At 50.6% G+C, this 21,347-nt stretch overlaps 1 protein-coding gene across 40 annotated transcripts; it reads left to right on the forward strand.

The window, feature by feature from the left end:
- Positions 1-355: 355 nt before the first annotated feature.
- Positions 356-21,341, forward strand: LOC120766095 (uncharacterized). 40 transcript variants are annotated; one of them, XR_009208683.1, is made up of 15 exons: positions 378-420; positions 1,300-1,419; positions 1,871-3,132; positions 3,746-4,099; positions 4,277-4,380; positions 5,544-5,913; positions 6,150-6,232; positions 6,323-6,466; positions 6,696-6,810; positions 7,275-7,378; positions 7,828-7,911; positions 8,010-8,101; positions 15,232-15,334; positions 20,134-20,293; positions 20,795-21,341. XR_009208683.1 is itself a non-coding variant. In XM_058424264.1 (5 exons), exons 1-5 carry the CDS (start codon positions 388-390, stop codon positions 15,947-15,949), a joined length of 834 nt encoding a protein of 277 aa, XP_058280247.1. In that variant the 5' UTR covers positions 378-387; the 3' UTR covers positions 15,950-17,240. The 40 variants fall into 40 exon arrangements, 4 of the variants coding, with proteins under 4 accessions (XP_058280247.1, XP_058280248.1, XP_058280246.1 ...); XR_009208677.1 differs by lacking the exon at positions 15,232-15,334 and having other exon boundaries at positions 8,010-8,246; positions 20,134-20,302; positions 20,795-20,921; positions 21,236-21,337; XR_009208676.1 differs by lacking the exon at positions 15,232-15,334 and having other exon boundaries at positions 8,010-8,246; positions 20,795-20,921; positions 21,236-21,337.
- The last annotated feature ends 6 nt before the right edge of the window (positions 21,342-21,347 follow it).

Here is a 21,347-nt window from a genome sequence, read left to right on the forward strand (position 1 = left end):
GAGAGGGGAAAACGATTTCTGGTGAGTCTCCCAGCGTCCCTGATCTAATGCCGTGCTGCCTCCTCATTCTGGTTTAAACCGGACGGGCGCGGCGGCCCCGGCTCCGGAGCGGCGCGGACCGGGGCTGTCCCGGCTCGCCGGCACGGACACGGCGCTGCGGCAGCGCCCCCTGCCGGCGGTCGGGCGGTGCTGCAGCTCCACCGGAGGCTCCCGGAGCTCCGGGGCGGTTACGCCGCACACCTGCGGGGGCGGGGCGGAGGGGGAGCCCTGGGCGCACGGCCCAATCAGCGCTGCGAGCGCCTCTGCGCATCGGCCAATCACGAGCTGGGGGGGGGTTTCTAAGGGCTGGGTGGGAGACGGTGTTTGTGGTTGTGCCTTTGGTGTGTGATGGTGGTCTCCTCCCCTGGGCTGTTTAACGAGGTAAGCGCATGGTTTAACTCAGTGTTTTGAGCTGTGTTGAAGATAATATGTTTGGGTGTGGGGTGGTGTGGTGCAGGACCAATGTTGGGTGGTCCCAGCTGAAGCTCTGTTAATGCTGGGGGAGGCTGTTGCTCCCGGGGTAGGCCTCAGGTTTCCAAGCCCTTCCTTAATGAGGAGTTAGGAGGCAAGAGTTGCTGCAGTTTGGCTTTTTCCTGGTTATTTTAGGGCTGAAGTGGTGCTTTTTGTATCTTCTGCATCAGCTTCTACCCTTGGATTGGGTTTCCTGTGGCTCTGGTAGAGTGCAGAGGGTTTTGCTCTCTGCTGGGCCAGATAATTGCTTTGGGAAGGTCCTTTATAGACCAGAATTATGTTGGCTCTTCAAGCTTCTGCAGTTAAAGGCCTGACTCGCAGTGTGGAATTGGAGCCTGTTGGGCAAGGAATGGGAGACAGAGCCTTTCCTTCCCTAATTCCTCTAAGCTGTGAATTTTTGCTGTGTCTGTGGTTCTGGCCAGGGTTCGTGTTTGGGGTGGGAGCTGTGAAGTTTTGCTCCCTTTCCAGGTGGTGTTGCTGTATCTGTGCTTGGGGCAGGGAGCATTGGGGTGTTTTTGTTAATTCAGGCTCCTCCTGAGGGATAGAAGGTACAGACTGAAAAGCTTGCAGGGAAGGGTGACTCAGCACTGTGATGTGGTCCCACAGTGGGGTGAATGATAGAGAAAAGCACCACCCTGAGCAAGAGCATGTCAGGTCCTAGTCTGGTTTAAGCCAGTGTTTCTGTGCTATTGTCTTTCTTGTAATTTTCCTGTTAAATTGTAGCTCTGACATGGAATTTCTCACAAGGTATTTGTGCAGAGTTAATTCCTCCTGCTGCTTTCCCTTCAGTCCAGCATGCTCACCTCAAGGCACTCAGGCAGCCCCTGGTTCTGTGCTCTGTGTTTGGCTGGTCAGCGTTCTCCTGCCAGGTGGTCCCCTCCTGCAGTTAATTACCTGCCTGGGTTAAAGGTATGTGTCTTGTGTTCTGTGGAAGAATTTCCTGCAGTTTTCATTGTTTGTTTTCACAGAGCAAGATTGGGCTTTTCTTCTTGTGCTTTGTACTTAAGGATACATCCAAAGTGCCCTGTAGGTTCTTGGCACACTGTGGGAATTTGGTGTGCGTGGGATCTTGGGTCACACATATGGAATGTAAAATCAGTGCTTGGATTGCTCTGGATATGTAATGGGAAATGTGTGTTAGGAGAAGTGACTGTGGCTAGGGACTGCTCTCTTGTGGCTCTGTGGGTTTGGCAGAGCGGTTGAAGGGTTTGTGAGAGCAGACCAGGGAATGGACAGATCAGCCCCAGGAGGCTGAGCTTTGCTTCTCTTTCCAGAAGGCTGAACCCAGTAGTGAATGTAAAGTCTGAGGCCAGAGTGAGTAGTAATAATTATCCTTTTTTTGTTTTTTTCTTCTCTTGAGGTCACTTGTAAGGGTAGGACAAGAGCTGAGGCAGAGCTTGTTGGGACCCTGACAGAGAGGGAGAAGCAGCAAATGGAGTTGGAAAAGTATTGTCCTTTCTGTACCTGAGAAGCTGGACAAGACCATGAAATCAGACCTGTGGTCTTGTTGGGGAGTCCACGGTCCAAGGGAACTCCTGGATTGCTCCTGAAGCCCTGGCCAGGCTTGGGGCCCGATCCACGAGGAAGCTGAGCCGGGCTGTTGCCGCACTGGACGTTGTGTCAGCCTGTTGCTGGCACCCATTTGTCCGAGCTGGGCCCTGTCCCAGCAGAGCTGTAAGTCTCTTTGCCTGCAGGTGGATGTGCCACTGGCAAGTCCCAGTTGTGGGAGAGGCTCTCCAGTGCTTGGCTGGGACAGGGGGTTCCCAGCTCACGCGTTGTGGCTCTGGAGGATGGTGAAGTCTCAGGGTCCCTGGTGCTGCGTCTCAGTCCCTGTGGTGCTGCTCTCTTTGGTAGCAGTGGTGAGGGGCATTGCAGGGCTTTGTTGTTTGGAGTTCTTTGCTGCTTTGAGCTCTGGTGGATGAGGCTGGATTCCTGAAGCTGCTGTCTGTGTCTTTGCTGCTGCCCCTGCCCCCTGGCCAAACAAACCTGCAAGGATTTAAGGTTTTAGGCCTGGTATTCCCTTTGGTGAGCTTCCTCCCAGCCCTGATGTACTCCTGGAAGTGCCATGGAGGTGTCCTCCTCTCAGGACTGAGGAGCTGTAGGCTGGGTGCTGCTTCTGTTCTGCCCTGGGAACCCTTGGGAGGGCTTGGAGAGAAGCCTGAAGATGGGCTGGGGAGACATGATCTGGGATATTCCCCCCTCCTGATGTTTGGTACCAGTGCAGTAGGAAAGTCCAGGTTTCCATCTAGCTCAGGATTTCTTGGTCAAGGGACCAAACCTCTGGGAGATGCTGGAGTTTGAGGGGGTATTGTGCTAGCTCTGATGTAGAGCTGCCTCCTGTCCTAAAGTAAACAGCACTTGCTGCAACTGGCAGACTTCTGTTTGTTTCCCTCAGAGCATTTAGAGGGCTCTGTAGCTGCTGGGCTGTTCCCAACAGGTGCAAGGTCCTTGTCTGTGCAGTGTAATGAATCGTATTCCACTGAGACTTGAATGAGCCTCCAGGAATTTGTGAGCTGATGAAGGGATTTCTGAGCCAAAGTTCCTGACCTGAATAAGGTTGGCAGCTCTAGTGGACACGCCGATTGCTGGTAATTGTGCCCTTCTGGCTGTGGAGCACCTTGGGTAAGTCAGAAATCTGTGGGAACTCTGTGGCCTTTCCTCGTGTAAGTAAATGTATTTATGGCTATTGCACTGCAATGTCAGCTCTGCTGTTGCTGATCTAGAGGAATCAAGTATTTCCCCACCAAGCACAGCCTTTCTCTCTTCTGTCTGTTTCTCAGAGTTTTCAATTGATTGTCCTATTCTTGAAATTCAATGCTGTTCTGAAGTCCACAGGGAAGAATGTGAGATCGTGGTCACAACGCTTAAGCACCTGTGAGAGGCGAAGCAGAGGCTTCTTTGAAAAGCTCTGCAAAGGAAAATGTCAACTGAACTAGGAACGAGCCTCAAAAGTGGTTAAATACTTTCTTCTAACAATGACATAATGTAAACAGAGGAATGGGATGCATTTGGTATCAATTTAGAGGTAGTCTAGGCAGTACAAGCTGCACAGAATTGTATCAATAGGCTGGAAGCAATCAGTTCATTTCCCTCCAATCACAGCTTTGGTTGAGGTGATTTTTCTGGGCAGTTTTTCAACTTGGATGGGATTGAAAGCTTCCAAGGTGTGCCCCTTTGTAGCTCAAGCCCCCTCGTAGATAACAAGCTGATGTTGATGTTTTCACTTTCATCTCAGGGAAGCAGTGGCCTGAAGCTGTTCTTGTCTCTGGCAGTTGCGGGGCACGCTTGGATCTCTGCTGCAGCTCTTCTGGTGTGTATGATGGGTGGTTTTCAGGGATGTGATGGGCAGCATTGCAGCCTGGAGCGCTTGTCTGGCGGTGCTCAGGGGTGTAATGGCCTGCCGGGTTCCTCCTCTGCCTCTGTCCCCGGGCGGAGCTGTCCTGCCCTTTCAAGCAGCCCTTCCTTTCCTGGGCACTTGATCCGTGCTGTGCTTGAGGGAGAGATCTTGGCTGTGGCTGTGTCCTGCCTGCCTCGACTGGCAAATGCTGCGGTTGTGGTTGGCGCGTGGCCGTGGGGATCCTGGGAACAGGTAAGAATCCTTCCTTCCCCTTGCAGGGGGATCTGTGCCATGCTCAGAGGCTGTGGCCTGCCGTGGGTTCCCAGAGAGCATTTCCCAGCCACTGGGCGCTGCCTGATGAGGCAGGCAAAGGGGAAAAAATCCTGGGGAAGCCCCAAAGTCTCCGCTTGCTCTTTTTTCCCTGCCAAGTACCCTGGAGCGAGTGCAGTGATCCCTGAGGTTGAAGAGAGGCTTGGGATGAGGCGAAGAGACTTGGAGCCACCATTTTCTCAGAATGACACTTCTGCTGAAAGGTTTGTCTAATGCTTGGTGCTTTTGTCCACCTGGGCTGAGTTCCCTGTTTTGAATGCAGGGTGGACTTCTGGGGCCTTACACCCAGAGGCAAGCCAATACCTTCTAGTCTGTGGGATCACGTCTTCTGGTTTTTTTCTGCTTCCTTTTGTGTATCAAAACTGGTTGTTGTTTTTGTGCTTTGTACTTAAGGATGCACGGGAGCTCCTTTGACCCTTCCACACGAAGCAGTCCAAGTGCCCTGTAGTTAATTGGATTAGTTGTTGACTGAAGAATAAAATCAAATTAAACCTGTTGATGTCTCTATCGGTGCACTAGGAAAATTTTAAATGTTCCTCTGTGTGCGGGGCTTGGGCCGTGCTCGTGGAGATGTAAAGAAGCACTTGGGTGCCTGTGGGTGTGTACTGGTCACCAATGTACAAAGGCCTGAGCCAAAGCTGAGCTGTTGATGGAACCTTCCACAAAATGTTCTATTTATCTCCACTTCTTGATGAAAGCCACAGGATGGTTAGTGCTAGGATCTGGGTTATCTGCTCATTAACAAAACAGGGATTGACCTTTCTCTATTGAGAAGCTGCCCAAGGCCTTGTGGGGAGGTGCAGGGACAAGGGAACTCCTGGATTGCTCCTGAAGCCCTGGCCAGGCTTGGGGCCCAATCCACGAGGAAGCCGAGCCGGGCTGTTGCCGCACTGGACGTTGTGTCAGCCTGTTGCTGGCACCCGATTGTCCGAGCTGGGCCCTGTCCCAGCACAGTTGGAAGCCTCTTTGCCGGCGGGTGGACGCGCCCGTGGGAAGTCCCGGTTATGGGAGAGGCTCTCCAGTGCTTGGCTGGGACAGGGGGTTCCCAGCTCACGGGCTGTGGCTCTGGAGGATGGTGAAGTCTCAGGGTCCCTGGTGCTGCGTCTCAGTCCCTGTGGTGCTGCTCTCTTTGGTAGCAGTGGTGAGGGGCATTGCAGGGCTTTGTTGTTTGGAGTTCTTTGCTGCTTTGAGCTCTGGTGGATGAGGCTGGATTCCTGAAGCTGGTGTCTGTGTCTTTGGTGCTGCCCCTGGCCAAACACTTCTACTGTCCAGTACACATCCTGGGAGCTGTGCTGCATGGAATATTTTCAGGAATTTGATCCTGTGAGTTTTAGATGAAAACAGTGCTTCTTTTTGAATCTTGTAGGAAAGCAAGACTGGAACGTGGCGACTTGGAGGAGTTTTCCCACAGCTGTTTGCGTCTGTGCTGTCCTGTCCTTGTCTTCCTGCACTGTTGGAGGCGGGACTCATTTATTTGGGTTTTCCTTTTCCATCCCTGGGGACACAGGTGCTTTAGGCTCAGCCTGAAGGAGATTCCCAGTGGAGTTTGTGATAGCTGCTGTTGGTTTTTTTTTTCCCAGAGCTGGTTTATTTAACTTTGCTTTCACGCAATAAACAGTTGAAAATTAGCTTCTTACAGGAATTGGCAAGAGAATTAAGCAGCGTTACCCTTCTTATACTGCTGAGCTTGATTCTGCTCCAAGTCCTGCAGTACCTGAGGACCCCAAGGTGTTCAGGTGTGACAGGGGTTGGAAAAACCTGTTGTGTTGTGTGTGAGGCAGCCCGTTGGGACTGGTGCTGGGTTCTGGATTTGGAAGGGCTGGGTGGGTGTGGATCATGGGATGTACTGTAGTGAGAGCAGTGTGCTGTGGGGATGGTCAGGGCCTGTCTCTTCTGTCTGCCAGGGGCATTGGAAGAAAACCTGCTGTACAGACCGAGCTGATTTGGTGCGTTGGTTCTCCTGTTTCCATAGTTTTTCCCAAGGAGTGGGAAGAAGAAGCTTATTCCTCTGCTTGAGCTAAGAGTCTACCTGGATTTTTGCCCTCCTACAGAGCTGTTGAGTTCTGTTGGTTCTCCTGACTTGGGACTCTAGAGGGTGGGGGAGGAGGATTTTTGTCTCATTTTGTGCTTCTCTGTTGGTTTCAGCTCCTGCTCAGAAAGTGAACATAACCTTGTCTTCTCCATGTCACCAACAAGCACGTGACAAAGAAGGGGACCCAGAAGTTCTCGGGGCCCTGGCAGCGAGAGCAGCAGCAAATGGTGTTGGAGAGTTTCTGTGAGCCCCTGTTTGTGAGTCTCGTTTGGGGTTGTCCCTTTGTCCCCTCTGGAGGCGCTCCTGGAGCGTGTTCAGGCTGTGCCACGTCTGTCCCCAGCTGCGTGCAGGTGTTTGCCCTTTGCAGGGGAAGCCCTGGCGGGGGTTGAGGGCAGCCTCTGCCCTGCTGCTGGCTGTGGAGGCAGAGCTGGGACAGGGCAGCTCCTCCGTTCCTTGGTTCCACAAGCTCCCGTGTTTCTCTTCCAGGGTGTTCCAGGTGCTGCAAGTCTTTGGCCCAACTGCTGGGAGCCACTGGACCCTTGATGAGCATTGACTGCGCTTGTGGAGGGCCTGGCCACGTGGGCATTCCTGGGAGGAGGAGGTTTGTGAGTGGAATGGCCGATCTGCATGAGACAGGGGGTGAACTCTCACTGGCTGGAGGCTGCAGCTGGGCCTTTGAGGGGATGAGAGGCAAATCCTGCCAGGAGCTGGAGCCTCTTCTCCTGCTAACAGCCCTCCCTGACACACCTGGCCCAGCTGTGAAAGTTTCTTTTCCCTTATGTGTTTCCTTAAGTAGTAATTTCATCCTTTTGTATTGCTGTGTGACAGCAGATAGTAAGAACCCGTTGGCTGCATAGCTGCTTTTCATTGCAGCCAAATGGTTTGAAATGAAGCCTGTAGGTCTATCTGTGTACGTGTTTGCAAACAGGGTTCTTCCAGTCTTTCACTCTAAGCCACCCCAAAGAGATTTGTAAACAAGAACCGAAGTAGCTCTGACCTTGCCGGGGATGGAACCACCATGTGTAAAACAACAAGGCTGTGTTTATTTTATCTCTTTACTCCAAGTGCCCTGGAGTGAGTGCAGTGACCCCTAAAGTTGGAGAGGTGCTTGGGATGACACAAGGAGCCTCTGAAGAAACCATTTTCTAGACTCCGACCTGTGTTGAAAGGTTGGTCTAATGTTTGCTACTTTGGCCCATTTTGAATGTGTTTTCTAGTTTTAATTGGATGCTTGAGTTCTTGGGCACTATGTCCTAAGCAAATCAGTGTTTTCTATGACGCGGTGTCATTTCATGTGGCTTATGCTCATGTTTTATTTCATTTGGTGGAGACGAGTTGGTTTCTGTTTTTGTGCTCCGTGTCTAAAGCTGGTGCACCTCTGACCCTCCCACAAGAAGCAGTCCAAGTGCACAGTGGTTAAGTGGGTGAGCTGTTGTCTGAAGAATAGTGTATTAAATCTGTTTGTGTTCCTATTGGCACACTGTGAAAATCCAGTATCGTTGTGGATGCGGGCACGTGCTTCTGGGAGTGTAAAATAAGCCCTAGGATTGCTTTGGGAACATAACAGAAACGTGTGCTAGGAGAAGTTACCTGTGGATAAACTGCTGCTCTGTTGTAGCTCTGTGGCAGTGCTGAGTGTTGCAGAGTGGCTTGAAGGGTTTGCGAGAGCCGACCAGGGAATGGAGGAATCGGCTCCAGCGGGGTGAGGAGTGTCTGCTTCTTCCAGAAGGCTGAACCCACCCCTGAGCCCAAAGCCTGTGGCCATAATTAATAGTAATGATTGTGCCTTTCTCTCTCCAGGTCCCTGGCAAATGCCGGACGAGAACTGACACAGAATTTCTTGGGACCCTGGCAGAGAGAGAGAAGCAGCAAATGGTGTTGGGAGAGTTTCTGTGAGTACCTGTGAGATCATGGGCTTCTTACAGCTTAAGAAAGGATCTGGATAGGAAAAGAGCTTGTTTTCCATGAAACCCTCATGTGGAACATCTGAACAAAGAGGATGGGATGGGACTTCTTGGAGCCTAGAAATAAGATGATGTGAGTATTACTGATAGCAGCAGAGCATCTGGAGCCAGCTGGCAGAAGATTCTGCAAGGTAAGTGCAGAGCTGAATGATACAAGCAGGAAAACATCTGGGGCTGGCTTTGGACTTCTCAAGGCCTTGTAGATTCCTCTCTCCAACCACCACTTGTCAGTAGAGCTGGATCGCTATCCTTCAGCGGACCGTCAGTGTCTGGTGTTCCTGGCGTTTTAGTAGCTTGAGTTTTGCCCAAGGAAGAGCATCCTGGTCTTGCTCTTGTGTTGAGACAGCTTAGTGCCCTTTTGGACCTCCTTCAAGGAGTAGGAGGAGCCTGGATTTGTGTCTCTTGGATGGTGCTGGCCTTCAAGACAAGGACTAAAGGGGAGTGCCAAGGCAGCAGGGGCTGCTCTGGAAGTCAGGAGTGGTTGTGCTCTTCTGTCCTGGTTCTGCTTAAGAGATGGCTCAGGGCTGCTGAAGTGCTGAGGGCTGAACAAACAGCCCTCACCTTTGAGCCAAAGCTGAGCTCTTGATGGAACCTTCCAGCCTAATGCTGTGTTTGTACGCGTTCATTAACAAAGTCCACAGGATCATTAGTGTTAGGGCCTAGGTATCTGCTCACTGACAAAACAGGGCTTGACCTTTCTGTAACTGAGAAGCTGGACAAAGCCACAAAATCAGACCTCTTGCCTTGCTGGCAGCTCCTGGGTTGTTCCCTGAGCCCTGGCCAGGCTTGGGGCCCAATCCACGAGGAAGCCGAGCCCGGCTGTTGCCGTACTGGACGTTGTGTCAGCCTGTTGCTGGCACCCAATTGTCCGAGCTGGGCCCTGTCCCAGCACAGTCGGAAGCCTCTTTGCCGGCGGGTGGACGCGCCCGTGGGAAGTCCCGGTTATGGGAGAGGCTCTCCAGTGCTTGGCTGGGACAGGGGGTTCCCAGCTCGCGGGCTGTGGCTCTGGAGGATGGTGCAGCCTTAGGCTGTGACTGGTGCTGTATCTTAATCACTGTAGGCAATTGGCCACACCCAGGCACCCATGAAAGTTGTTCACTCGCTCTCTGCTGCTCTAGTTGGGCAAAGGAGAGGGGGGAAAAAAAAAATTAATGAGGGGTTTCATGAGTTAAGAACTGGGAGAAAAACACTCTAAGGGCAAAACGGGTTCAAATTTAAAGGTGTAAGGTTAATTTATTATTAACAGAGTCAGGGAATCATAGTGAGAAGTAAATTAAGCCTTTAAAACACCTCTTTTCCCCCCCTCCTCTTTCTTACTGACAGTGCAGGGAGACAGGGCATGGGGGTTTTGGTCCGTTCATTATTTGAATTTTTCTTCTGTTTGCCCAGGGAGAGGAGTTTTGTTTTCTGTGGTATGCTGTGGGGTCCCTCCCACAGGTAAAGAGTCTTCCCAAAGCTGTTGTGTCACAGGTTCCTCATGCACAGGGTACAGTTTTTTAGGGATTGGTTGCTCTAGTTGGGAAGCAAGGGCTCTCTTTATCTCTAGAAGCAGGTACCCTCTCTCTCTCTCTTCCTCTTCAGGTCTCCCCCTGGACCAAAGCTTTTTCTGGCTTCCACCCCCTCTGGCATGAGTGCGTTTCCCATGGGCTGTGAGTGGATCTCTGCATCCCCTGAGGACTTAATGCAAAGTGACAGGGCCACAACTTGTTTCATCACAGTCCTCACTGCAGTTTGCAGAGGAATCTCAGCTGGGACGAGCACTTTGGAGCACTTCTTCCCTCTTTTGTCCATTGACCTTGGTGCTGCCACGTTCTTTTCCAGCACCTCCTCACTTCCTCCTCTTCTCTGACTAGAAGAAAAGCTGCTGCTCGTAGGTGCTACTGCTAGAAGGTTTCACCAGTTCAAAGACCCCTGCAGGATCCCCCAGCAGCAGGAGGTTGATCTCGTTTAGGCTGCGCGTCGGGGAGTCGCTCGCCGTGTTTTTGCCGCGGGCAGCGGCAGCCACCAGGGCCCTGGCGCTGTTTAAGGCCTCTCCTGGTGCGTGTTGCCGGAGGAGAAGCTGCCGCTGCCAGCCCTGCCCTCGTGCCTGGGGCGCGGCTGGCCGTGGGGCCGGGCAGGCCGGCTGTGCCACGGCCGCACCGAGCTGGCGGTGGCCGCAGCGGCGCCTCGCCCTGCGCCGTGACGGGATGGGCTGTGGCACGGCGCCTCCCAGCCCCTGGAACAAACTGCCCGTGGGCTGCTTTGATGGTCTTTGTCAATGGGACCATGAGGCCTTACCCGCCTTTCTAATTGGGCCGGCGGCACGCCCATCTTCAGAGCTATCAGCAACTGGCTCTGTTGGACACGGTGGAAGCTTCTAGCAGCTTCTCCCAGAAGCCACCTCTGTGGGCTCCCTGCCGCTACCACAAAACCAGGCTGTGCCAAATCAACACGGCAGTGTTTGGTAGGAATGCTGAGTTGCAGTGATGAGCTTCTCCTTTTGTAACTTCTTGTTTTGAGCCTGAGTAAGTGACAAAATTCCTGAAGCTGGTCTCTGTGATTCAAGCATGGAAAGAAAATCCCGTGCCCCCCGCCCCCTGGAGTCTGTGAGCAAGAACCTGAATGTATTGGATTATGTAACCTAGAAATGTGTGTTCTGTTTCCTCTGTGGAAAGCAGTTTTTTTGGGACATGTTTTCTCCTTCTCTCACCCTTCCTTAGCATACTTGTCCCATGTATTACTGGAACATTATCTCCATCCACTGTGTGCAGGTGTTCCCACTGGGCAGGACCAGCTCGATTGATGGAGCTTTGTGTGCTGACCATCCAGGTGGCCTTTGCTAAGTTCACTTTCTGATTTTTGAAGGTCCTCCTGCCAAGTGCTTTCAGGCTAGTCTTAAGTAGTTCATTGCACCGTTCACCTTTCCCGGCAGCTGGTGCATGATCAGGGATGTGACATATCCATAACTGCGTCTGAAGTTATACCACGCTGAAATGCGGCATAACATCGACGAGTTCAGCTGACAGTGTGAAGCGTTTTTATATCCACAAAGCTTTATTGCACTTCAGTTTGCACTCCTGAGCTGTGAGTTTAGTTTCAAAGGTCTGATATTGCTGAAGAACAGACCCAATTCACATTCTGCTCTTTTTCCTGCCCTAAGACAGCATTTTAGTAGCTCTGTGCCAGTTACATAAGGAAAAATGCTAATGTAATATTAAAATTATTTAAATTATGTGATGTTGCATCTTGTTTATCTGACATTAAAATCTAGGACTGCAGCTCTAACTCCTGATTGCCTTTTTGTATGAGTGATTTAGTGCTAAAACTAAGTTCAGCGATCAGAATTAAAAAACAAAACCACACAAGAAAAGAGAAAAAAAGAGAGGCTTCATTAGGAGAACACTTCCTCTCTGGAAAAACTAAAGCCCTTTACTTAGGGCTGTTCCTTTTGCCAGCATCCCAAATGCTCCTAGATTCCTAAAAAAGTAAATTCCAGTATCATCTACCTTGAGAGGTGGAAGACCAGGCAATTACACGTCTTAAATATCCACAGGGAACTGAATAGTTTTCATGGTTTTCCTGGGACACAGAGTGCTGTGTCCAGCTCTGGTGCTTCCACCATGAGAAGGACATGAACCTGCTGCAGTGACTCCAGAGGAGAGTCACAAAGAGGTGAAATAAGGATAAAAGAACCTCTCCTATGAAGTCAGGCTGGGAGGGCTGGCATTCTTCAGCCTGGAAAAAAGGCTTTATAAACACTTAGAGCATCCTTCCTGTGCTGAAAGGGGGTTATAAGAAGGCTGGAAAAAAATACATACAGGACCCTGGAATGATAGGATACAAGGGAATGGCCTTAAATGGAAAGAGGGCAGGTTTCTATTACAGAACAGGTACAAATGCTGTACCGTGAGGGTGGTGAGCCAGTGAGAGGGGTTTTCCAGAGAAGTTGTGCATGCCCTATCCCTGGCAGGGTTCAGTGTCAGGTTAGATGAGGCTTTGAGCAACCTGGTCTAGTGGCAGGTGCCCCAGCCACAAAAAGGGAGGGGCTTGATGATCCTCAAGGTGCATGAGTGGATGTGATCTATCCTTTCAATGCCATGTTCTCTAGCGCAGGTGTTTATAAGGCTGTTCTTGAAGTGGGTCCCATTGTCTGACTTGATTCTCTCCGGGGTGCCATGTCGCCACGGGATTTGCATTTCAAGGCCCACCGTGGTGTTCCGGGCAGTAGCGTGAGGCACAGGGTAGGTCTCTGACCATCCAGTGGTGGCTTCCGCCATGGTCAGCACGTAGCGCTGGCCTTGGCGGGTTTGGGGAAGGGTGATGGTGTCAATCTGCCAGGCTTCCCCGTACTTATACTTGGACCATCGCCCGCCGTACCATAGCGGCTTTGCCCGCTTGGCCTGCTTGATGGCAGCACACGTCTCACAGTCATGGATAACCTCAGAAATACTGTCCATGGTTAGATCCACCCCTCGGTCTCGTGCCCACTTACAGGTGGCATCCCTGCCCTGATGACCTGAGGCATCATGGGCCCATTGAGCTAGGAACAACTCTCCCTTGTGTTGCCAATCTAAGTCTGTCTTTGACACCTCTGTCTTTGCAGCCTGATCTACCTGTTTGTTGTTCTGGTGCTCCTTGTTAGCCTGACTCCTGGGGACATGGGCATCTGCATGGCGGACTTTCACAGGTAACTTCTCTACCCGACTGCAGTGCCCTTCCATTCATCGGCAGCCCAGATTGGTTTCCCCATATGCTGCTAGTTGGCATTTTTCTACCTTTCCAGCAAAGCCCACGGAGAACTGGTGAATGCCAATCTGTGTATCCGTGACTCGGTGTAGAGGTAGAGCTTTGGTCACTTCTCTCTTTCAGCAATGTCCAGGGCAAGTTGAACAGCTTTGGGTTCAGTTAGTTGACTCGATCCACCCTCTCTTTCAGTGGCTCGTGCAACTTGTCATGTGGGGCTTTATATGTCTGCTTTTTACTTCTGGTTTATCCTTATGATGCGGCAGGAACTCTTAGTGAAAAGAGCTTAGCGTGTTTCTTCGGCTGGCAGTTGGTTATATGGTGGAGCTGCTTTAGCACGTGTCACTTGTTCCTGCTCCTCTTCATCCGTGAGATTAAAGTTTTGACTTTCTGGCCAGTTGGTAATTACTTCTAAAATCTCAGGGCAATTCGGGTTTCCAATAGGGGTGTGCTGAGTGATGAGGGCAATCCATTTGCTCCATGTGGCGTTGGTGGCGTGATGGGTAGAGGGAACCTTTCCTTTAAACATCCACCCCAGCACCGGTAGTCGGGGTGCAGGAGGAGTTGTGTTTCTGTGCCAGTCACCTCTGAGGCGGCTTGAACTCTTTCCTAGGCGGCCAAGATTTCCTTCTGTGTTGGAGTGTAGTTGGCTTTGGACCCTCTGTAACTTCAGCTCTAGAATCCCAGCGGTCGGCCCCGCGTCTCCCCAGGCACCTTCTGCCAAAGGCTCTAGGACAGGCCATTGTTCCCAGCTGCAGAGTAGAGCACATTCTTCACCTCTGGTCATATCCTGACTAGGTCAAAGGCTACCGCATGAGCAATCTCCTGCTTGATCTGGGCAAAGGCTGGTTGCTGTTCAGGGCCCCAGTGGAAATCGTTCTTGCGGGTGACCAGGTAGGGAGGGCTCACAGTCTGGCTGTACTCAGGGATGTGCATTCTCCAAAAACCTATGGGGCCTCAGGAAGCTTGTGTTTCCTTCTTGCTGGTCTGTGGAGACATTGCAGTGGTCTTATTGAGGACCTCGGTGGGAATCTGATGCCGTCCATCTTGCTACTTTACTTTCAGGAACTGGATCTCTTGGGCAGGTCCCTTGACTTTGCTCTTCTTGATGGCAAAACCGGCTTCCAGCGGATTGTGGATGATCTTCTCTCCTTTCTCAAACACTTTCGTTGCTGTGTTCCCCCACACAGCGATGTCATTGATGTACTGTAGATGTTCCAGAGCCTCGCCCTTTCCCAGTGCAGCTTGGATGAGTCTAGGGCAGATGGTGGGGCTGTGTTTCCACCTCTGGGGCAATCGGTTTTAGGTGTACTGCACGCCCCTCCATCCTCCAGGGGGGCGTTTTCTGATTATGGGCCATTAGGGCCCCCCAGTGACATGACACATTCCATCATCCCATTGTGAGATGCTCCAGCCAGTGCGGGAGGAGCCAACTGTTCCTAGCAAGATCAAAACTGGGACTGAAGAACATAAGGTATCCAGTTTTCCCACTGGATTCCCAGAGGAAGACCGGACCCATCTTGTCACCACTGGACTTTCTACAGGACCATCTCTACTCCCCCGGACCACGTCTATTACTCCAGGAGGAGTTGTTTGGATTGCTTCCAACACCCTGACCACCAAGGGTGCCAGGTCATTTCCCTGACTCTGTCAGAGTTTTCCAGGATTTTTGGTTGCTACCTTGCTTGGCTTTTTTGTACTACTATATTTGTATTTCCTTTTTATTTTTTTTTTTTTTTTTAATACTCCTAGTAAAGAACTGTTACTCCTATTCCCAAATCTTTGCCTGAAAGCATCTAATTGCAAAATCATAATAATTTAGAGGGAAGGGGGCTTACATTCTCTTACATTCCAAGGGAGGCTCTAGCTCTCCTTAGGAGACAACTGTCTTTCAAAACCAAGACACTGAATAACTCTGTCCTTTGTGGGGGAGTTATGACCACCTATTAAAAAAACAAACAAAAAAACCCCTGAAGCTGATGTTTATATTTTCACTTTATTCTTCTTTGGGGGGGGAAAAAGGACCGGGTGTTGTTCTCATCCCTGGTTTCATGACAGATCTGGATATCTGCTCTGGGGGCCAGGACAGCTGCATGTCAGGGATGTGATGGGTAATGGGCACCACTGGTTGATGCTGTGCTCTTGCCTACCTCGACTGGTCAATGCTGCTGCTGCTGGGATTTGAATATTGCCACGGAGCTTCTGTGGACATGGAACAGTCCTTGCCCTTGCAGGTGGATCTGTGCCTCCCTTGGAGGCTCTGATTTGCCCTGGATTGGTGGAGAGAGAAGATGCCAGGGAAGCACAAAGCCTCCACTTGCTCCTTTTTTTGCCAGGTACCCTGGAGTGAGTGCAGTAACCCTGAGGATGGAGAAGGGCTTGGGATGAGGCCAAGAGACCTGGGGAAACCATTTTGCAGAATGACACTTGTGTGGAAAGGTTTGTCTAATACTTGGTGGTTTTGTTCATATTGTGTGTGTTTTCTTGTTTTAGTGGCTATTTGAGTTCTGGGGCACTGCATTCAAAGGCAAGCAGATCTTTTCTAGTGCACAATATCCTTCTTCTAATTATTTTCTGTTTGATTTTGTGGAGCAAAATTGGGTTTTGGTTTCATCCTCTGTACATAAGGGTGCAGGATCTGCACTGACCCTTCCACACAAAGCCCTCCATGTGCACACTGGTTAATTGGAGTAGGTGATTTAGGCGCTGCCCGAAGGAGATTCCCAATGGAGTTTGAAAGAGACGTGCTGTTGGGTTTCCCACAGCTGGATTAGTTAATATTTGTGTTGTGCACTAAACAGCTGAACAGTTGGGTTTTTTTTCCTTCCAGAATGCTGCCAGGCAATCCAGCTGGGTGCTTTGCACATCCTAGGTTTTTTTCCGTCTCTTGTCACATTGGAACCCCCTGGCGTCCTCAGGTCCAGAGGGACTTTGAGGAAGAAGGATTCCCAGCAAGACAAGCAAGGTCGTGTTTTGTTATGTATTTGTTTGAAAAATTCTGCCTGGAAATTATTTCCAACGGGTTTATTTTTTCACAAAACCCAACTGAAATAAGCCACCTCTGGGAAACCCAACAGCAGCTGTCACTGAAACTCTAGTGAGAGTCTCCTCCAGGCTGAGCCTAAATGCTCTGTGTCCCTGAGAAAAAGTGTCACTTAGCATGGGGTACGACTGACTTGAGGCCTTAGTTCCACAGCTCCTCTATGGATGTGCACTATGGCTGAGGAGGGACAGAAGAAGGAGGAAAACAGCCCAGCCTTTCACAAGCTTTTCACAGTATGCACTGGGGCTGGAGGCACTTCCCTTCTCTGCTTTGCACGGATTTTATCCGCTCCCCTCCTCTCCCCCAGGTCAGAGTTCCCAGCACATGGGGGCTGTTTGGCTCCCCCCGGCCTCAGCCCTCTGGCACGGGAGCAGTCTCCCTCTGTGGGTGCAAGAACACGTCCTGCACTTTCTGCAGTGTCCTTCTCTTGCCCCCTTGGAGCCGTTGGACCACGCTGCCGTGCGGAGCACAGGGAGAGTTTGGCGTGGTTGTGGCCATGCCCGGTCCTGGCTGTGTTCTTGAGGAACCGTCTCTGCCACAAAGTCAGGGTGCTTCTGACGGTGTCCCCACCCTGGCTGTGGCCGCCTGAGCGTGCAGGTGCTGCCCTGAGAGGGCTCTGCCAGGGATGCTGAGCCTGGGCTGGGTGGGGGCTCATTGGATCCGTGGACCCACCACGTGCCTCCCCAGGCCACGGCCCTGCGCTGTCCCCACCCCTGCCACGCACAAGGCAGCCAGCAAGGCCCTGCCCTCCTTTCACCCTGACTACTGCTCTCTGACCTTTTGCTTTGCCCTTAATGTCTCACCCTGAACACTGACTTTCAAAGCTGATATTGGCAGTAACAGGCAGCCAGTTCAGTTCTGTGTTTAGGTGTAGTACAGAAACAGGATCTTTCTCTTGTTGTGACGGGGCAGCGATTGGAGGATGTGGTAAAGAGACTGGAATGCAAAGAGAATTAAAAACATGAAGATGGGCTTAGTTTTGTGGCCAGAGCTCTACTCTGCGGTACCACATTTCCTGAACTTGGCAATGCCATGCACCTGCCACAAGTACACACCAAGCGTGAACCACAGCCCCTGTGTAGGCCAAGCACCTGCACAGGTTGCACACGCTGAGCGCATGCTGCGCACGGCCCCTGCCTTTCATCCTGACCCTTGCCCTGTGACCTTTTCCTATGATTTTCCGATTTCTGGTGACCAGTGGGTTTTCCCACAATGGTCACCGGATTGCGTGATCCTGCCCGTGTTTTCCTGAGGGTGGGCTACCTTCCGTCCACTCCGCATTTTCCCACGTACCAGACTGTGTGTGCAATCAACTGTGTTTTCCCAATTCCTGAGTCCACGTGCTCGCATCCACGTTTGCCTAGTTCTGTATAATGCACCATCCAGTCCGTGTTTTCCCACGTTTAGACTGCCTGAGTGCTCCTGTCCATTTTCCTGATTCTGGATGCTGTGTGTGATCTGGGCCATGTTTTCCCACATTCTGCACACGATTCAGTCCACGGTTTCCTGATTCTGGACTCTGCGCAATCTACTCTGTGTTTTACTCATTCCAGGCTCCGTGTGTCATCCAGTCTGTGAATTGCCAGTTCTGGATGCCAGGTGTGACCCTGTGTCTGTGTTTTCCTCCATTCCAGACCCCACGTGCAATCTGCTCCAATTTTCCCCCACCCTGGGCTCCATGTGCCATCCAGTCCAGGTTTTCCCCCATTCTGGAGTCTGTGGGTACTCCAGTCCATGTTTTGCCATATTCTGGACTCCATGCATGACCTGATCCACAGTTTCCTGATTCCATATTCTACATGTGATCCCATCTGCATTTTCCTCAATTCCAGTCTCTGTGTGATCCCGGTTTCCCCCATTGCAGACTCTGTGCACAATCTGAGTTAATTACTGATTCTGGACTCCGTGCACAATCTCCTCTGTGTTTTCCTCCATTCTGGACCCCACGTGTGATCTGCTCAGTGTTTTCCCCCGTTCTGGAGCCCATACATGATCCAGTCTGCCTTTTCCCACGTTCTGGGTTCTGCAGGCGATCAGCTCTCTGGTTTCCTGAATCTGGACTCCACGTGCGATCCTGTCTGCGTTTTCCTCCATTCCTGTCTCCGCGTGTGATCCCGCCCACATTTTCCCCCATTCCGGATTGCCTGCATTGTCTAGTCTGCATTTTCCCACATTCCGGACTCTTTCTGCTATCCAGCCCGTGGTTTCCTGATTCCAGACTCTGCACATGGGCTTGTCCACATTTTCTTCCATTCTAAATTCCACGTGTGATCTGGTCTATCTTTTTTCCCCTTCTGTACTCCGCACGCGCTGCTGTCCTAGGGTGACTTTACGATGCCTGTATCCCCAGTCATCTGTTCTGTTTGTGCTGTATATTGAGTTCTGTACCTTTAAGACTGGTTCTAAGAGCGAGGAGAAGCGCGGGGTTTGTTTTGAGAGAGCCACCTGACTCCTACACCTTCCTCTCCAGATGGGGTGCTCAGCAGAGGCTTAAAGAGACTGCAGGACAGAGATCTTTTTGCTTTTAGTTAGTTTCAGCTAGCTAGGGCAGAGAAATTCCCTAGACTGGCTTTTTTCCATTTTTCTTGTAACTGTTTAAACCTACTCTAGACTGAAAAACTGTAATAGTTTTCATTTTGAAACCGGGCAGGAAACACCAAGTAATGTAGTGGTTTCACATTTACTAAATTCTGGTCTTAGTACTTACTCTTTCTGTGGGAGAGAGACTAGGAGAAAAACAAAGCAGGCTCAACCTTAAAAATTAACAAATAGTTTCATTAACACACACTAAAAGAATAGGAAAAAGAAAGTTGGGAAAAAAAACCTAAAACAGAATGAAACTTCAAAAACACTCTTCCCTCCCCTTACAAACTGTTCACTTTCCTACAAAACAACATAAAGAGATAAAACTTGTAATTTTCAGTCAGTGTCACTATCTGACAATAGTCTTTCATCAGTTCTTCAGGGGAAGAGTCTCTCTTGGAGTTATGGATCCCACTGACAACTTAGAACAGTTCTCTTGTGGGTTTTTTAACTGTTACAAAAACAACCGCCCGGAAAAACTGCTTCTGTGACTCCTCCCATGAGTGGGTCCCCAAGCTGCTTGGGTCTTAGACTTTTGCATACTGGGGTGTCACCTTTTAAAGATGAATAACTCTAAAGCAAAGGATTCTTCACCTCAAGGTACAGAGATATCTTCTCACTTCTTCACTGGATCAGGGGGTTTCTCATCTTTATCTCTGTTCAAGCATCTTAGAAGATTAATATTACTTAGTCCATCATAAACCCCTTTGCTTAAATCTACACATAAATCTAAACAATCATCTCCCCAAATGTATATCTTTCCCATGATTTAAAGGAATGATCTAAATATAGAGTTCATTTCCATGGCTCAAGTAAGAATGGAACAACCAGCTCTTCAACCCTCTGCCCTAATAGTCTTTTCACTTTTTACTTTACTGCCTTCATGCTGGTTTTTTTCTTTATGTGCACTCTGTCCTTTCTTACTCTCTCAGAGAAGGGCTAAGCTCTGGAAGCTTCATGTTCCTAGGAAAGAGTTAAATCTGCTCGGAGTCTTTGTTTCTCCCTCTGTATCTCCTGGTGTTAGATGTTCAAGGCCGAGCTGATGAGGGAGGAGGAACTCACAGAAACATCAGAGATCAGAGCACCCTGGGCAGTCCGGAATCACAAAAAAACAACAGGCAGGATCATAAATGCCTTCTCAGCCCACCCCTCAGTGTAAATCGGGGTGGCCTCAGCCTAAATGGTGCCCATAGCTCTTATCAGGGCCTGGCAGAGATCCCCCTCTGCTCCAGAGAAGTTTGGAGAAAGTGGTTGTTGTAAAGCAGCAACTTCTCCTTCCCATACCCCCTGACCTGGGAGCCGATGGAATCCGGCCAGGCCTCAGGCCAGCTCCCCCCAAAAGGGAGGAGCAGCAGGCCCAACTCGATGTTACCTGTCTCCCTCTGGCCAAAGGAAAGAAGGAAAAGGACCTGCCTACAGGAAATTAAGGGGGTTTATATGGTACTTCCTAAAGTCATAGCCAACCATCTTCAGTGGTCAGAAGATGCCAGTATTCCAGCTAACCCTCTGATAGGTCCCTGTCCTTTCTAAAGCAATTCCCAGGTGCTGACCTGGAGAATTACTCTACATTCTTCTATAACTAAAAAACCTAAACTGTACTAACCCATGACAGGAGAGCACTGAGGACTTGCACCTGCAGCCCACTGGAGCCTGGACCTCAGCATTTTGCCAGCGGCGCCGGAGGGACTGGGACCGATGAGAGACTGAGAGGGAGCCGCGCTACACCTACGGCAAGAACTTTCTCAATTTGACACCTCACTCCAGAGCAAGAGGTTTTATTTGTTCGTATAATTCATTCTTTATACTTGTATGCACTTTGTTTGTTATGTAAAAGAGTTTTTTCCCCTTTTCTCCAAAAGAGTTTGTTACCGGACCGGTCAGAGGGAGGGGCCATTTAAGTTTGCTTCCCAGAGAGATCCCAATTCAGGAGTTTTCTCCCAAATTTGTCCCTAAACCAGGACAGCTGCTCTCTGGGTTGTTCCCCGTGCCATGCTCTGTGCGTGATCCAGTCTGGGATTTTCTCCATGCTGGGTTCTGCGCATGAGCCAGTCCAAGTTTTCCATCCTTGCCGGGTTCCAAAGTCCAGCCCCGCTGCTTTTTCCTCTCAAGCCAGGCTTTGTGCGTGATCCCGCCTGCTTTTTCCCATATCTCCTTCTCTGTGCGTGTTCCCAGCAATTTTTTCCCTGTGCCAAGCTCCGTGAGTGATCTTACCCCATTTTGTGCCCATGCTGCCACCTGGCCCCGATTCAGGCTGGATTTTTCTCTCACTGCAGGTTCCAGGCACAGTGTGATCTGGGTTTCTCTTTGTTCTGGGTCACGGCTGACATCTGTTTGAGGTTTTCGCCTGTTCTGGATTATGGCTGACGCGCAGTCTAGACTTTCCCCCATGCAGGACATCAGGTACAACCTCACCCACTTTTTTCCCCCATTCCAAACTTCTGGCACAGTCCCGTTTGGGTTTCCTCTCATACTGGATTCTGGGTTGGATTCTGGTATTGGATTCTTGCTTTAGTCTGGGGCTTCCCCTGTTCTGAATTCCAGCTGTGATCCTGTTTTCTACCCATTCATGACCTAATGCACAATCCCTGAGGGGTTTTCCTCATTCTGGATTCTACATGTGACCCTCCCAGGTGTTCCAACATTCAGCGCAGATCCTCTCACCCTTATCCTTCGTCATGGGCCCTTTTCTTTTTCTTCTTCTTCCTTTCTTTCAGATGCTGGACTTGCCTCTGTGGGCGTGTGCTGAGCTCTCGCTCAGGGAACTGTCAGGCCTGAATGGCTGGGAGTTCGTGTTCTTCTCACTGGGGAACTGGAAATAATTATTAA

The sequence above is a fragment of the Hirundo rustica genome, assembly GCF_015227805.2.
Source record: "Hirundo rustica isolate bHirRus1 chromosome 5 unlocalized genomic scaffold, bHirRus1.pri.v3 SUPER_5_unloc_1, whole genome shotgun sequence".
Taxonomy (NCBI): Eukaryota; Metazoa; Chordata; class Aves; order Passeriformes; family Hirundinidae; genus Hirundo; species Hirundo rustica.

Bases quoted from the DNA above. Each gene is read 5' to 3' on its own strand.
- LOC120766095 (XM_058424263.1), top strand. From the start codon at position 388: ATGGTGGTCTCCTCCCCTGGGCTGTTTAACGAG. The intron at 421-1,299 runs GTAAGCGCATGG...CTTTCCCTTCAG, and splicing joins CCCCTGGGCTGTTTAACGAG to TCCAGCATGCTCACCTCAAG. The intron at 4,100-4,276 runs GTAAGAATCCTT...TTCCCTGCCAAG, and splicing joins CGTGGGGATCCTGGGAACAG to TACCCTGGAGCGAGTGCAGT.